Source organism: Panthera uncia, chromosome B1 (genome assembly GCF_023721935.1).
Source record: "Panthera uncia isolate 11264 chromosome B1, Puncia_PCG_1.0, whole genome shotgun sequence".
NCBI classification, from domain to species: domain Eukaryota; kingdom Metazoa; phylum Chordata; class Mammalia; order Carnivora; family Felidae; genus Panthera; species Panthera uncia.
Window position 1 is genome coordinate 33,990,388 of NC_064811.1, and position 16,953 is coordinate 34,007,340.

A 16,953-nucleotide genomic window follows, 5' to 3' on the forward strand; every position below is an offset into this window, starting at 1 on the left:
CACATGAGGTCCTGGCTTCCAGTTTCAAAGGGTCAGGTGCATCCCCACTCCCCTGAGGCTGGGGTGTACTGGGCTCTGTAATCCAATATATGTCTGTTTCCATCCAGAGTTCTCTCACTTGCAAATAAGAGTCCCAGCTCTTACCATGACCCCTTTCTGCCCAAAGCACCTAGCACAGTACGTTGCCTTTCATTTAATGAATATGCAGTAAATATATTTGAATAAATTCAGAAGAAATAAACTAAAAGTAATGTAGCATACCACTGGCTGTTTGATCATCACTCTAACGTAGACTTACATTTTGCACCCATGGCTGAAAAAATGTTATCAGATTGTTTTCAAATGCCTTAAAATATCCTACTTTCTATTCTTTTTTAAAAAAAGCTTTCATATGCAGAACTGGGATCACCCAGAGTGAAGGGATTTAACTCTTGGGGGCTAATGACATCTGTGATGGAGAAGAAGATGAAGGCATGGCAGAGAGATTTTAGAAGGCAGAGGAGGCATGTAAAAACCTCAGCAAGGACCGGGAGAGGGGCTGATCAAAGATACCTAGAAGGATTACCAAGTAAATCCAATGGGGCTCAGTGAGGTGGAAGCTTATAAATTTATAGCAGCCCCAGACCCAATAACAGCATCATTATTTCCAGTAGCACCAGGGGCAGGCCATTAGGGATTTAGGGCGATCGGTAAATAATACTCCTCTCTTCCCCTCTCAGCTGAGGCATAAACACAGGAGGCAAATAGAGACCAAAATATCAGATTTACTTCTCATGAAACAAATAGGAGAACATGGGTTTAGAGCTGTAGCCAAGTGGGTTTGCTAATCCTCACTCCTGAATTAACTTTATCCACCCATTCCTGGCACAGCTGGACAACCACAGCCCTCCCCCACAGAGAGAAGCCTCTTACCACATGGCAGAGACAGACAGGACACATATGTCTTACAGACAGGCTGTCTTCCACAGAGGGGAAGTCCAAACTGGCTGAACTGAGCATGCCCTGTTCTTTCTCCCACACCAACCTGGCAGAAGAAGAGTGAGGGGCCGGAAGTGTTGTCCCCTCGTGTAGTAACATGAGAAGTGGGCATACCTGATCCCTCTTCGAATAGAGGCAAGAGATGGCTGTGTTGGTTGGCCACCAGGCTCATTTCCAAGCCTAACTGTTCCACCTGCGCTATTTCCTTTTCCTAGTCCTTGCCCCTTAACAGAAAGACAGAGAGGCAGGGGTGCCAAAGACACAAGAAGGGGAGCAGTAGAAGAGTCTCACTGGTCTGGACTGGATCATGAAGAAAACCAGGCAGCAAGGGGAGAGGGAAATGGACTGAGAGCAAAGGGGCATCTGGGGTTGGAAGAGCAAACACTATGGGAGAGAAGGAATGAGGAGCCTAGAGGGAGAGGGGCTAAACCCACAGTAGGATGTTGGAGTTTAAAACTCCGCAGGCGTGACGTTTATGGCCCTGGGTGACGATTATGACCCGAAATAGGGCGTGTAAGTAAAAACTTTTGGAATCAAAGCAGTTAAAGAACTGGAAAGCCAGGTTATCGAACAGGCTGCCCGTGGAGAATTTAAAGTCAACTAAAATGTTGATTGTATTGAGTGGTGAGCTTGGTGTCAGCGTCCCCCATGATTGTGACAGAAATAATGAGTAGGATGGAAGGTCATTATGGTGGAGAACCGATGGCTCAAACCTCAAATGAATGAGCATTGCTCATGAGGATGATAGCATCAGTGGTCTGGGAGGGGCAGGAAAGCTCTAGGATGAGCAGGGCGCCACGTTTCTCCTGCCATGCAACTTGCCTAAAAGAACCAGCCCGCCAACCTTCCTTTGATCCACCATCCCTCACCTCAGAATCTCTTCTCTGCCAGACTTCCCAAAGGTGTCTCTGTGTGTTTTCTCCAATGTTTTTGGTTCTGCACTGACTTCCTAACTTTGGCAGTCTGGTTTCTACCCTGTCATTGCAGGGAAATTCTCCCAAAAGTCAGTAATGTCCTTCTAATCAGAAAATCCAGGGGTGCCTGGGTGGCTCAGTCGGTTAAGCGGCCGACTTCGGCTCAGATCATGATCTCGCGGTTCATGAATTCAAGCCCCGCGTCGGGCTCTGTGCTGACAGCTCAGAGCCTGGGGCCTGTTTCGGATTCTGTGTCTCCCTCTCTCTGACCCTCCCCCATTCATGCTCTGTCTCAAAAATAAATAAACATTAAAAAAAATTTTTTTTTAATAGAAAATCCAGGGGCGCCTGGGTGGCTCAGTCGGTTAAGCGTCCGACTTCAGCCAGGTCACGATCTCGCGGTCCGTGAGTTTGAGCCCCGCGTCAGGCTCTGGGCTGATGGCTCGGAGCCTGGAGCCTGTTTCCGATTCTGTGTCTCCCTCTCTCTCTGCCCCTCCCCCGTTCATGCTCTGTCTCTCTCTGTCCCAAAAATAAATAAAAAACGTTGAAAAAAAAAATTAAAAAAAAAAAGAAAATCCATTCATTGATGACTTAACAGTTTACATTCTAATAGAAATAAGTATCATAATAGAAAACACTCATCGTGCCAAACATTGTCCTCTTCTAAGCACTTTATGTATATTTTCTTACTTAACTCCTCACAGCAGCCCTATGATATTATGAGTATCTCCATTTTGATGGTCATTCATTCCTTCCGTGCATATTTATTGGATGTTGACTTACTATATACCAGAGATTGTTTTAGGTAATAGCTAGGTAAGAAAAAGAGCAGTGCAGAGGCACTGGCAGGGTTGGCTGAAGACCAGCAAGGAGTTGGGCCTGGCTGCAGAGAGAGGGAGGGTGGTGGAGATGGGGTCAGAGAGGTAGTGGGCAGCAGCTTCTGGAGGGCTTTGGAGGCCATTGTGAGGATTTACTCTTTTAGAGGAGGAAACTGAGGCAGGGACCAGGTAAGCAACTTGCCTGTGGCTATTCAGCCAGTAAGTGGCAGTGGGGGTACCCTAGATGCAACATGGTAGCATTTGGCTCTGGAAAACACGGGGCTCCCTGAACAGTGCCCTCATTTGGCTTCCCTGGCAGTCTTGCCTGGGTTCTCCTGTTCTCATTTGCCTCTCTTCAGGCATAATGAGCTCCTTCTCCTCGGACGGTTCTTTAAATGTTGGCATTCTGGATGGTCCTGTTTTAGTGTCTCCTGTCCTGTCTGAACTCTCCTGGGCAGTATCATGCTCCCGGTCCTGCCATGGGCACGTCCTGGTGATTTCCAAACCTGCATAATTCCACCAGAATTCACCCCTTAGCTCCAGACCGAAATAGAAGCTCCCAAAGAGCTGTGGTTCTTTGAATACAGAATGTTCCAGACTTAATTTATCATTTCCAGTTCTCGCAAATCTCCCCCTCCTCTGTTCCTGAAGATGGTCTCAGTGGTTAAAAACCTCAGCATCGCCTCAAACACCCTCCTTCTTCTCTTTTTCTACTTCCAAATCTACTCAACTGACCAGCCAACGGGGGTGCTCACAACCGCCCCCTCTTTTCTGTTCTTGTTGCTTCTGTGTGGGTTCAGGCTTTCCTCATCTCTCCCTGAGCTCTTGTAATAATCTCTTAAGTGCACCCTGTCTTCCAGCCAGTGGATCCCCCTGCTGCCACCAGACATTGTCTCTGTAAATAAAGGTCAGATCCGCAGACTCCTTCCATCCTCCTCAGCTGCCCTTGTGTCCTCACCACCCAGAGAATAGTCCAGATCCTTCCCAGGGCTCTCACATGCTCCTCCAGCTGCCCTCTCCTGGCTTTCTTCCCCTCCCCAGCCTTTCCTTCTCTCCCTGCCACCAGCCATGCTTCTGCTCATTTCCCATCCATAAATTGTCTTCTGCTCCTTCTAGCAGCCACCCAGCTGCCACCTTCTGGGTCAAACTTCCCCAGAACTGCCCCCCCCCCCCCCCCCCCCCCCCCCCCCCCCCCCAGGCATAACAAGCCACCTCCCGGTGGAAGGCCTGCTATCCTCATTAAGCACTCCCGGCAAATATAAATGCATTGAAAGTCTGGCCAGTGTTGATTGTTCTGGGCACCTGCCAGTTGCTGGAGCTTGGCGGGAACCCATACAGGCTGGGAGAGCGACCGTGAGCACACGGCAGGTCCAGGAAATCCCCAAATTCTATTAATTGTGGGGTAAGTTCCTGGAGATGTTTTGGTAACGTATTCCTTAAATTCTGAAATCCGTAATTGCTTTTCTGCTAAAGGGAGTTGGTTTGCTTCACATGTAGAAAACCTAACAAAAGTCATGTTTCTTTAAAAAATTTTTTTTTGATGTTTATTGAGTTTTGAGAGAGAAAGAGGAAAGGACAGAGTGTGAGCTAGGATGGGCAGAGAGAAAGGGATACACAGAATCTGAGGCAGGCTCCAGCCTCCAGGCTCCAAGCAGTCAGCACAGAGCCAGACGCGGGCTTGAACCCACGAACTGTGAGATCATGACCTGAGCTGAAATCGGACGCTTAACCGACTGAGCCACCCAGGTGCCCCCTGTTTCTTTCTTTCTTTCTTTTTTTTTTTTTTAAATGTTTTCATTTATTTTTGAGACAGAGAGAGACAGAGCTTGAGCAGAGGAGGGGCAGAGAGAGGAAGACACAGAATCCGAAGCAGGCTCTAGGCTCTGAGCTGTCAGCACAGAGCCCGACGCGGGGCCCGAACTCACAGAGCGTGAGATCATGACCTGAGCTGAAGTCGGATGCCCAACCTACTGAGCCACCCAGGCGCCCCTCTTTCTTTTTTTTTTAAATCAAACCTTGTAATATAATACAGAAAAGTAATATTGGTATTAGTTATTGATTCTCCAAAAGGATCTGATCCTCTCTGATATACTTGCAAATCTTTTTGAGATATCCTAATCCTTATTAAGATTTTTAAGGCAAATATTTATTATAGAAAATGTATTAAGATAAGAAATTCAGCGGATGTCATCGCAGTTTACATTTTATTATTTCCACTCAGTCTTTTCATTTGTTGAAACAGAAAATTATATGGATGCTAGGTGTATATGGCATCTTGAATACCTGGCAATGTAGGCATCTAGGTTCACTTGAAACACGAATGAGCTTCCTTTCATTTTCTGGGAACTCCAAACCCACCATCATGTTGACCTTTCCCTGTTGGCTGTAAAGGAAAGAAAGCCAAGGAGATCGGACAAAGAAGGCAGCCTCTTACCACCTGTTTGGTTTCCCTAGAGAACCATTAAATGCTGGTTCCTTCCCCCGAGCTGGAAAGCTGCAGGCTGTTCTGCAGAGGATCAAGGAACAGAGAAGTCCCTGTCCAGTTGGAAATGACAGCTGGAGAAGGGGAAAGGTAGCGGCAGGCTCCTACCTGCCTTCTGAAGATAAGAGGGGGAGAAAGGATCAGGCCGTGGTGTGATCAGAGGTTTGTGCTGAATTGCTTGTCCACCCTTCTCCCCTCCTCCCTCCCGTGGTACTGCCTTGGGCTGATGAAGCTTTTTCTATGGCCTCCGGAATCCTGGAAGCCAAGAAGGCTGCGTGATTGGCTTTTCTCAACGCATGCACTTTCCCGCTGAAATGTTGTTCTCCTCAGCAGTTAGGTTCGTAATATGGTTAATACTCCCTCCACGTACATTTTGGATTAAGTGGGCATGTTTGGTTCTGAGAACCACCATGCAGAGGTTGTTTCTGTGAGATAATTACAAATGACATGTCAGCAGCTGTCTTACAAATGGACTTTTGGTACATAGCTTGTGAGTAACTTTGAGGTAGCCTGTAGAAAAGTGACAAGTTGGCAGTTAATAATAGTAACTAAACAATAATAGCAACTACCTTTTTAAACTTTCTTTATCTTTTTCCTTTCTCTTTTCCCTTTCTTTCTTTCTCTCTCTCTCTCTCTCTCTCTTTCTTTTCTTTCTTCCTTCCGTCCTTCCTTCCTTCCTTCCTTCCTTCCTCTCACCATGTCCCATGTCACTGGCAAGGACTGTAGTGTATATTTATAGTGTATATACACTGTGTCTGTTTTTCAGGGATGGATAAACCATCCCTCATTTCACTTTCCATAGGCCTTTGACCTGAGTTGACAAGAATATAATAATAACTTCCATATAATGAATGCCCAGAAGGTGCCAGACATTGGCTGTGTTCTTAATATATATCCTCTATAATTCTGGTGTTCCTGTAAGGTTGATGGCACCCCCCCCCCCCCCTTATAGATTCAGAATCTGAGGATCAGTAAGATTCGGAAACGATGCCTAAGGCCGAAAGCTAATAAATGGATGGGACTGGAATTCTAATTGGAGACCTTTGGACTCCAAAGCTGTTTTACAGTGTCCCTTGATATATTTGTTCTTCTCTCACTTCCACTGATTGGAAGGCAGACCTCTGTTTAGGGGTGTCTTGAACAAATCCAGCCGTTTAATGTATCATGGAAATTAATCCAGAAGATAAGAGACTTTTGTTGTAAGTCCTTATGAATTTACCTACTAGAATGTCAGCTGCATGAAGATAAGGAATTTTATTGGTTTTTGTTGTTGTTGTTGTTGTTGTTGTTATTCTCATAAGTCCCTAGAATGCAGCACTTAATTCATTTTAAATGTTGAGTGAGTACCTACTATAGGCCAGGGATACTGCTTCACCCTGGAGGTAGAGACCACCCTGGGCTTTCCTTCATTTTGCCTTTGAAGCAAGAAAAGCAGGTAGCAAAGTACAAGGACTTTTTCAGAGAAGAGGCCCTAGAGAGGGCGGAAAGCTCAGGCCTTCTTAACCCTAGAGCCCTGAGGAGTGTTTTCATGCATGGGGCGGGTCCACAAATGAATGAAATGGGAAACCTTAATTAATATTAACATTAATATTAGTCTAACACAAAATGGACTCTTTTTAGGAACTATACATTAAGTACCTGTGTTGAATTTAGACTCGGGTTACAGTACTTTCCAGTTAGCCAGAGATGGTAACTTTCCATCAGTGGCACTTGATCACTTACCTCGGTGACTTTGCAATAGTTGACTCTGAGGCAACCATTATTTTCTCCTTGAATTTTATGAAATTGGTCTTGCCAGCCAAGCCATGTAGCTGAATACGCTTCTATAAATTTAAAACCCTTTTCTCCCAACTTTTCTTGGAAAACTTCCAAAGGTACAGAGAGGTTGAAAGAATGGCCTAGTGAATGTCTACGCAACATTCACCTGGCATAGGCCCTGTGGACTATACAGCCTGTGGGCCAAATCCAGCCCAGTGCCTGCTTTCGTAAATAAAATGTATAGGACTACAGACATTCCCATTCATTTATGTATTGTCTGGGTGCAATGACAGAACTGAGTCATTTTGCCAGAGACCATTATGGGCCCAGAAAGCCATATTTACTACATAGCCTTTTGCAGAAAAAGTTTGCCAATCCCTAATTTAGATTCACCAGTTGTTAATACTTTGCCATATTTGCTTTATCTCTTTCTTCATGACGGGCAAATATTTTCTCTCTCTCTCTCTCTCTCTCTCTCTCTCTCTCTCTCTCTCTCATATGCACACACCTTTTCTCCCCTGACTATTTGAAATTATGTCATAGACGTTATCATAAATCATCCCTAAATAATTCATACGTTTGCTTAAAAATAAAGACATCCTCTTATATGGCATCATCATTCTGCCTAAGAAAATTAACATTTATTCAATAATGTCCTCCAACATACAGTCCATATTTAAATTAGATGTTTATAGCCTTATTTACTTTTCTGTTTTGCATCTAGAATCCAATCAGAGGTCATAAATTACATGTGGTCATTGTGTCTCTTCAGGGTCCAATTTTTTGTTTTTTAATGACTGACATTTTTGAAGAGTCACTCAAAAACTTTTTTTGAAGGCTTACTAAGTTTTAATGGGTTTGTAATACGACAATAGTAGGAGGTAATATAATGGTCACTGCCGTAAATCAGTGTCTTTTACTTCTTCTCCTGTGGGACCGAGACTCTGTTGTACAGTTTGGCTTCTGGAGGTACAACACAAAGATGGGAGTTTTTCTTGGAATTGTACATGTGGAAAAATCTCAGTGTGAAGAGCAAGGCAGATGGGAATTTGCAGAATGCATTTTATGTAATTAAAGGCACAGTCCTTTTTACCCACTCTGGCTGCTGCCCCTGTGAGCTCTTGGCTGCGGAGCTTTTTCTCGGGGCTTTTCTCCTGACCGGGGTCTGGCTCCCCTCCAGTCTCATTAGGTTGCAGCAAGGAGCTGAGAGGAGGCCGGCAGTCATTGAAATCTGCCAGCCCCAATCATTCAGCCCAGCTGGCAACGCAGTCTGTGTGATGAATATAGCATGGCGTTCAGGGGCACATCTGGGGTTGCCTGAGGGAAGAGCACCTCCTTGCCTTTCTTAAGGACCAGAAGTGCCACAGTCGTGTGCCTCTTGTGGGACTCCGTGGTGGTCAAAGCTTGGTCCTTTTATTGTGGTCCCAAATGATTCCTAGAGAATACCAGGACCCATCCTTTGTTTTCCTCTGGGTGAGAAGTCCTCAGAGCTCACAGACCAACCAAAAAGGTAGTTGCATGCCCTGGAAACGACTGGCACGCGCGTCTAATGAAACTCTAGAGACGGGAGGGAGAGGAGGAAAACGTCAAGGAGAAATTTGATCTTTTTAAAACATGCAGAGTAACTGAAGGAGAGACTATCAGGGGTGTGGCTAGCTTTGGACTATGACCAGCTTTTGTCACTCTGTAAGAGGTGTGTGAATGATGCAGGTCTTGCGCGTGATGGCCCATCGTGACTGCTGACGAAAACCCAGGACACGGGAAGGACATAAAACATTCTGGGAGGGGTCACCTCCATGGAAGCGAAGTGAGACTGTAGTATCTTCTCCTCGGTCTCCCTGCCTCCTGTCTTACCGCTCTGAAGTCCTTCCTTCACACTCTCTACTTCCCCCTAGGCCTACCCCCAACAGTCTACTTCCGCTGCAGATCTGAGCACCATTTCTCAGATTACAGCCCCTCTGTGATTTCTGTGGTCCGATTTCTATGGCCTTCAAGGCCCTCTGTGATCAGCCCCTAATTCCACAGCATCATCTTCCTTTGGTGCCGGCCTCAGATTTGATGATCGTGTCCACCTTATATGCCACATCCTTTGCTGGCTGTGTGAACCTGGGCAAAGTGCTTAATTGTTCTGTGCCTCAGATTGCTCATCCATAAATGAGGATGACAATAATACCTGCTATCAGCGCCTACAAAATACCTCCTAAGGTAAAATACCTACTAAGGTTGTACAGGGGTTAAATGAGTTAGTATATATAAAGCTCTTGGGAGAACGCTTTCAATATAAGCTATATAAAGGTTAGCAATTTATTGCTGTTGCTCTTGTTGTTTTGAGCCTGGGTATATTAATTGTTTGGTTGCCTGCATAAAAAATCACTATAAACATAGAGTCTTAAATCAATACCCATTTATCATCTTAGTTTCTGTAGATCAAAAGTATGGACATAGCATGATTGCGTCCTTTGCTAAGAGTCTCGTGGGGCTGAAATCAAGGTGTTGGTTGGGGCCGAGGTCCTATCTCTGCTACCAAGGCTCCTCCAAGCTTATGTGCTTGTTGACAGAATTCATCTCCTTGCAGCTACAGAACTCATGGCCACCAGGAATTCTGTTCCCTTTCTTGAAATCCTCCCCTGATTATGTCAGGCCCAATCAGATAATCTTCCTTTCAATTAACTCAGAGCCAGCTGGTTAGTAAGGTAATCACAGAGTGACATCCATCACATTCACGGGGCCCTAGCACTCCAGGGGAGGCGATTGTTACAGGGTGTGTACACCAGGGGGCAGCATTCTTGGGGGTCATCTTAGAATCTGGCCTACAGACTGGGTAATTGGGAAACACAGTACTCTTTGGTTTACTTTGTTGAACAGCACTTGCGTGAATATAATTCCGTAACCACCATCATTTCAGATTTTTGTAGTAACTTTCTTAGAGTATTCAGATGGATTCACACTGGTCGGGCCCCTCTATTATTCCTCTCCTGTAGGTCTCTCTAGCAGAAGTCTTCTAGGAAGAGGACAGTGAGGACCTTGTAACCAACAAACCTGCTGCTAATGCCCTGCAGTTCCAGAAGGGTGACCCACAGTTGTAGTCCCTTTCAGAAGCCATCTGTTTATTCTTGACTCTCAACAGATGAAGGGCAGGATCCTCAATGGTCAATGGTGCCTCTTACTCTGCCAGTTCAAAGAGAAAATGTTCACGTTGGAAAGGGTCTTTTGCATTATTTTCAAAAGCTTTCAATGCCCTCTTTTTCCTCTTCCCAATTAAGTCTAGACTGTTTTCCCATTTATTTTTGTTAATGTTTTATTTATTTTTGAGAGAGAGAGAGAGAGAGCGCGCACAAGCAGGGGAGGGACAAAGAGAGAGGGAGACACAGAATCTGAAGCAGGCTCCAGGATCCAAGCTGTCAGCTCAGAGCCCAACATGGGGCTCAAACCCATGAACTGTGAGATCCCGACCTGAAATGAAGTCGGACTCTTAACTGACAGAGCCACCAGGTGCCCTAAAAGATGCTATATTCTGCTTTTCAATGATATTTTACTTGCAGTTGTACACAGATGTATTAAGGTAAAGGAAAAAAAATGAATTTGGCATGGCTGTGGGTTTAGAAATTTGAAAGTGTCTGTTTACCTTGGCATATCCTAACCAAGTATGATTTTATTTTCCAACAAGCCATAATTTAGGCCTGACTCTTGCTGTCTTAATGACTGACATCCCTTTGGTAATTTGGACTATTAAAGTGGAAGGGCTGGATCATAAAAATAATATAAAATAATATACACTTGGATTTCTTTTCTTCCCTCCAGGACAATATCATCTTATTCTTGAGAGGCTGTAAAGAGCTCGGCCTTAGAGAATCTCAACTTTTTGATCCTAGTGACCTACAGGATACATCCAACAGAGTGACAGTCAAGTAAGTAACACAAGATTTATGTTTAAGGGACTGGTCAGAATGGCTAATTAACAACTCAGGAAACAACAGATGTTGGTGAGGATATGGAGAAAAGGGATCTCTATTGCACTGTTGGTGGGAATGCAAACTGATGAAGCCACTCTGGAAAACAGTGTGGAGGTGCCTCAAAAAATTAAAAATAGAACTGCCCTACGAGCCAGCAATTGCACTACTAGGAACTTATCTAAAGGATACAGAAATGCTGATTCAAAGGGGCACATGCACCCCCATGTTTATAGCAGCACTATCGGCAATAGCCAAAGTATGGAAAGAGCCCAAATGTCCATCAACTGATAAACGAATTAAGAAGATGTGGTGTATATATACACACACACACACAATGGAATACTACTTGATGATGAAAATGACTGAAATCTTGCCATTTACAGCAATGTGGATAGAACTGGAGGGTATTATGCTAAGTGAAATAAGTCAGAGAAAGACACCTATCATATGATTTCAGTCATATGTGGAATTTGAAAAACTTAACAGATGAACATAGGAGAAGACAAAGAAAAATAAGATAAAAACAGAGAGGGAGGCAAACCATAAGAGACTCTTAAATACAAGAACAAACTGAGGGTTGGTAGAGGGGGAGCTTGGGGGACTGGATTATATAGGTGACAGGCATTAAGGAGGGCACATTTTGGGATGAGCACTGGGTGCCATATGTAAGAGACGAATCAGTGGGTTCTACTCCTGAAGCCAAGACTACACTGTATGTTAACTAACTTGAAAATTAAAAAAAAATTTATGTTTAAGGAAAACCTATTTATGGTTTGACTTGTAACTTTGTAATGATGTTGTAAGGTCTAAGAAGCAGAGTATTGCACATGTCTCATAAAATAAAAACGTGAAGGTAAAAATCAAGCTTTCCAAACAAGACATATTGGCCTTCCCCCTGTGTACGGCTTTCATTCTGATCAAATGTAATTTTTTTAAAGCAAAAATCACACATGGAGAGTTAGAATGTTAAAAAGAATGAGAAAAATGTTAGGTGAGACTTACTGGAGGGAGAAGCAAGAGAGAAATATGCACAGAATCTGTGTTAGACAAAAAGCCTTTATTGGCTCTAGTTGGGCATTTGAATAGGCTCTTGGAAGACTACAAACTTGGTAAACAGATCCGAGCACTGTTTGTTATGCAAAGAGGGCAATAGATTCTGGAGAAATCGCTTCCTCATTTACATTTGTAACTGTTTTCTCATATGTCAGTGATCAGGTTCTTTGAAGATGGATTATTGGCTATTTGACTGCTGTTGACTGTGTCTACTCACTGAGCCATGTTTGTGGCCAAAGAATTTTTGGGAAAGAATGGCTCAATAAAAGAAAAGGCAGTGTGCTTCTCTGGAAAGGAATAGCGGGTGACCAGGGTAATGAGAAGAAAGATCGTCTCATCATGAGATGGTAGAGATAACTTTCCTGTAGCTTAGAAGTCCTTCACACTCTACACATTACATACAAAACATTTCCCACTTTGGTCAAACAACATTTGGCATGAATATGCCCTAATAATAAGCTTAATTACATAGATAGGGTCTGTGGATTGCATACACTTCTTTTGATTACTTTTGGGCCATTTTGTCATGGAGGAACAGAAAAGGGAGAGAAGCCAAAACTCAGGGCTCTTAATTGTATACTCGTTGCCAGTATTGATTGGGGGGGGGGGTGGTAAAGGAAGCTACTGAATGAAATCAAGTTAGTTCACATTGGATTTTATGATTCGTGACTGGGAATTGATTATATAAAATCATTTCACTCTTGTCAATGTACCTTTCTTTACTATTTCTCATGGAAAAAAATTACTTAAGGGCACAAACAGAATACCAATTATGGTATTTGATTATGGAAACCACCATAATAAACCTCATTTTAGACATCACATGCTCCATATATTAATCCAGCCTCTATAAATTATTCATTTTAGGAGATGGTTTCTGCCTCATCTGACATGCGTAGTTTGACCTAGGTGGCAAGTGGCCAGAAGCAGTAGTAACTATACGACATCATAACAATTAGTGATATGCACATCGCTTGGAGGGTAAAGGAAAGTTTACTTTGACGGTGTTGGCAACTGCATTTTTTTTTGAAGCTATTCTAAATCAATGTGTCACTAAACCAGGAGAATTTTGAGATAGTTTGATTTTAGAGATTCAGAATTTATATCACCTCTACTGCCTATCTACAAAAACCTGGGCATCAGGAAGCCAGGAGTCTGGCCCTAGACCTGCTACTCCCTGGGTCTATAATCCTAGGCAAGTTCTCTTGCTTCAGTAGGGCTCTGTGTCTTTATCTATAAGATGGAATTGGACAGAATGTTCTCACAGGTATGATTCTAGCTAAAGCTTGCTCAGTGTTCAGCTTGCTCAGATCTGGGAAGATGGTCCAACCAACCTGTGAGGAAACACAGAAAACAACCTAAAGAGGAAAAGTCACTTAGACTAATGAATGACATACAGTCAGTCCCTTCTCATTGTATCATCTTCCCCTTCTCCTGTCTTTTTTTTTCCTTCTGTCATTTTTCTTTATCTTTCCAGCTGCTTCTTTTCTCCATCTCCTTTTCTTCCCTGTGCTTCCCCTCTCTTCTTTATCTTGTCTTTCCATCTCTCTCCCCTTTTGTATTCTTTTTCTTCATTTTCTTCCCTTTTTGGTTCTTCCCTCACTTGAGAATTATTTTCTTTAGGCAAGGCTTTCCTATCACCTTCCGTAACTTTATCATTTTTCGTTCATTCATTCAGTAACTATTTACTGAGCGGCTACTATGTGTCAGATACTTTCCAGTCATTAGACAACTGGAATGAACAAGATAGCCAACACTTCCTGTTCACAGGTAATTTACACACAGTGTCAGGAGATAAGAAATACACAAGTAAATCAAAAAGATAATCACAGGGAGTGAGTGATAAGTGCTGAGAAGGAAGTAAAAGATGATGTGAAAGATAGTGACCATCACAACATATACATGTATCAAATCATCATGTTGTGTTTTTTAAACTTATACCGTGCCATATGTCAATCTCAGTAAAACTGGAAAAAAAAGATAGTGACCAGTCCAGAGGTGGTCAAACGTAGCCCCTCTAAAGAAGTAGCATTTCAGCTGAAGGCTGTGGGCTGAGACATGAATGGGAAGCAAGAACCAGCCATGTGAAGACCTACAGAGCATTCAAGGCAGAGGAAGTTCAAGTAGAAAGCCTGGAGAGGAGCAACAGACTTGCTCTTTAAAAAGGATAAGCAAAGTATCTGGTGTGGTCGAAGGGTAATGAGCAAGAATGAGTGTGGTAGGTGGGCAGCCCACAAGCCTGGCAGGATGCTGAACCTAGAATCATTACGGAGAAAAGTGTTTCCTTCACTGTATGAGTTTCTAGAAGAACATAAGGAACTTTGTATTAAAATTATACCATAAATTCATTTACAGTACTTAGAAACTCATTTCTAGTTTTAATGAAGGGTGGGGCATAGAATGAGCTATCTGCTTCACAGCTTTTCTGTAAATGATGCTGGTTTCATCTGGCACCAGACAGGGAACATTTGTAACATATGTAGATTCTTATCGCTATGGTAGATTAAAATACAAGTGCTGCATCTTTCTGCTTTACCCTCTGAGGGTTGAGCAGAACATTAGTAGAGATGGAAAACACCCCTTGACGCCACTAATTAATAGCGTAAGCCATACAGTACAGGGGCAGATCCCACAGAGCAAATGTGGATACTTTCCTGAAATGTTTTTTTTTTTTTTTTAAATATAATTTATTGTCAAGTTGGCTAACATACAGTGTATACAGTGCACTCTTAGTTTGGAGGGGTAGATTCCCATGACGTGTTTTGTTTTTTTTTTTTTTTAATGTTTTTAGTTTTAGTTTTTTTTGGGGGTATTTTTTTTTATTTTTTTTTTTTTTTTTTTTGAGAGGTAACTTGAGTAGACTAAAAAGAAAAAAGAAAGAAAGAAAAAAAAGAGGGACAAGCTGCAAATGATTACTGCATGTGTAATTTAGTGAACTCTACCTGTAATGGATGCCAGACAACCTTGATGGGGAACGAAAGCCTAATCCAGAAAGGCATGCCGCAAGTTTATTCCAGGGAATTGAAGCAATTGCATAAAAATGAGGAAAGGCTATGGCTTGCTCCTGAGCATGTCTCCGAAAATTTTGGAAGCATTTTCACACAATTGGTTGTTAGGTAGAAATCATTCAGCAAATATTTTGTGAGCTCCTACTATGGGCCAAGCAGGATTTTTTAGAACTGGGTCACAATGATAGTCAATGAAGTTTCATTATCAATACAGAATACATTTTATGCTCCCCATTCTTAACTTATCTTTCATTACAATTTCAAATCTTGCATAGATTTTTTTTTTGTTTTCATCATTTTGTTTTGTTTTTGTAAGTTAAAAAATCCCAGCAAACATCTAAGCAGGTAATGCCATATTTTTTTTTCTACTAAAAAGGGGAAATTTTCTCTTAAATCCAAATGAGACCAACGTTTCCTTCAATCCAAGTCCTTGTTGATGGGTTTATCTCCTTAGCATATACTATCTTGTTTTCTATTCCCTGAAATACCCACTGACTTAAAGTTGTACACCTATTTATTAATATGTTCTTTGGGTCAGAATAAGCAGCAATGAAGTAATTGGTGTCTAAGTGCTTGAACAAATTCTTGACTGGTGTATACAATACAATTATATTCGCCCTTCCCCTGCTCTGCACCCCAACTGAAGTTACCGTGGGAAAAAGAAATGCAGTCCTTTGTTTTTCCTAGCATTTATTTGTTGACATGTTAAAGAAACTTCGGAATAATTTTGTAGAAATTTTTATATTCCACTATATGAATATTTTGAAAGTATCAACAACTAGCTTTTTTTGTTTATAGTTCGAGAATAAGCACTTATGTATTTTTTAGAATGCACATGTGTATATTCGAACATAACACACATATTTTCCTGCTTATGGCTAATTCCCAACACTAATTTCTATCTGTAGCAGACAAGAACAAATATTTGGGTAACATTGCCTCTTCTGCATATATTTTCAGGTCTGTTTAATTAAGTAAGGTTCTAGACCCTTTAGACTTTTAGTACTACTTGTACAAAGATTTTGAAAGGGTAGTAAGATTTTGATTTCACAGTGGTCTATAATCAAGGCACAAATTTTTCCTTAACAGCTGAGCTTTGAGAATACAAATATAAACGGTCCTAGTTTTTAGATGGAATCCTTCATTTTCCAGATGTTAAAAGGCATTCATCTTTTCATGGTGCACTTTGGAAGGCTGATTTCGTCTCGTCCTTTTGCATCTTGCTTCCTAAATGATTTTATTTAGTACCTGAAATCACTCATCATAGACCTTAGAAAAAATGATATAGTCTGCTGATTTCATGATATGTGTCTGCTTCAAGTACATCTTAGAGGTGTTTAAGGGAAGATCACAGGGAAGCAACTGCTATTCTGACTGTATTTTCTTTTCCTTTTCCTTAATTAGGAGCCTTGATTACAGTAGGAAGCTGAAAAATGTAAGTGTTTTCACTTCACTTTCAAAACATCTTTCCTTCTAATTTTTATGGTTCAGGTGTAAAATTTAGCTCATAAGTTCATTGCCTTCTGTATGCCTTGCTAGGAAGAGTCCTTAGAAAACAAGGATAGGTGTCTCTGATAGAATAATCAATCACTGTGATAGAAACAAAAATTATAGATGGGGGAGTTTTCTGTAATTAATAAGGACTCATTCCAGAAGTAAATAAATGAAAGCTCGCACTCTGTAATTGTTTCTTAAATACAAGATGATCTGTCTCAGCATTAATCTCAGTTCCTTTCTGTTTGTAGGCACAGATGGGATTATTAAATAAAGCAGCTGAGCACACTTTTTTTAGGGAAAAGATCAGCATGATATAAATAGTGTTGACTGTCATGGGCCTGTACTTTTTCTATTTTTTTTTAATTAATCTTTTGGTTTTTATTAATACTTCCCCAAATCAACTTTTTTGGAGTTGGATCTTATTTTCAAAGAGCAAGTACATTAGTGCTTTTTTTTTTTTTTTTTTTTTTAATGGGAGAGGGTTAGAAGGGG

At 42.0% G+C, this 16,953-nt stretch overlaps 1 protein-coding gene across 9 annotated transcripts in view; it reads left to right on the forward strand.

Moving 5' to 3' along the window:
* LIMCH1 (LIM and calponin homology domains 1) overlaps window positions 1-16,953 on the forward strand; it is a 327,784-nt gene that overhangs the window by 210,393 nt on the left and 100,438 nt on the right. For all 9 annotated transcript variants that reach the window (XM_049631913.1, XM_049631920.1, XM_049631908.1 and 6 more), the window contains exons 4-5: window positions 10,752-10,858; window positions 16,369-16,399. In XM_049631913.1, coding sequence (XP_049487870.1) covers window positions 10,752-10,858; window positions 16,369-16,399 — 138 coding nt within the window. The remainder of the gene's footprint in view (window positions 1-10,751; window positions 10,859-16,368; window positions 16,400-16,953) is intronic.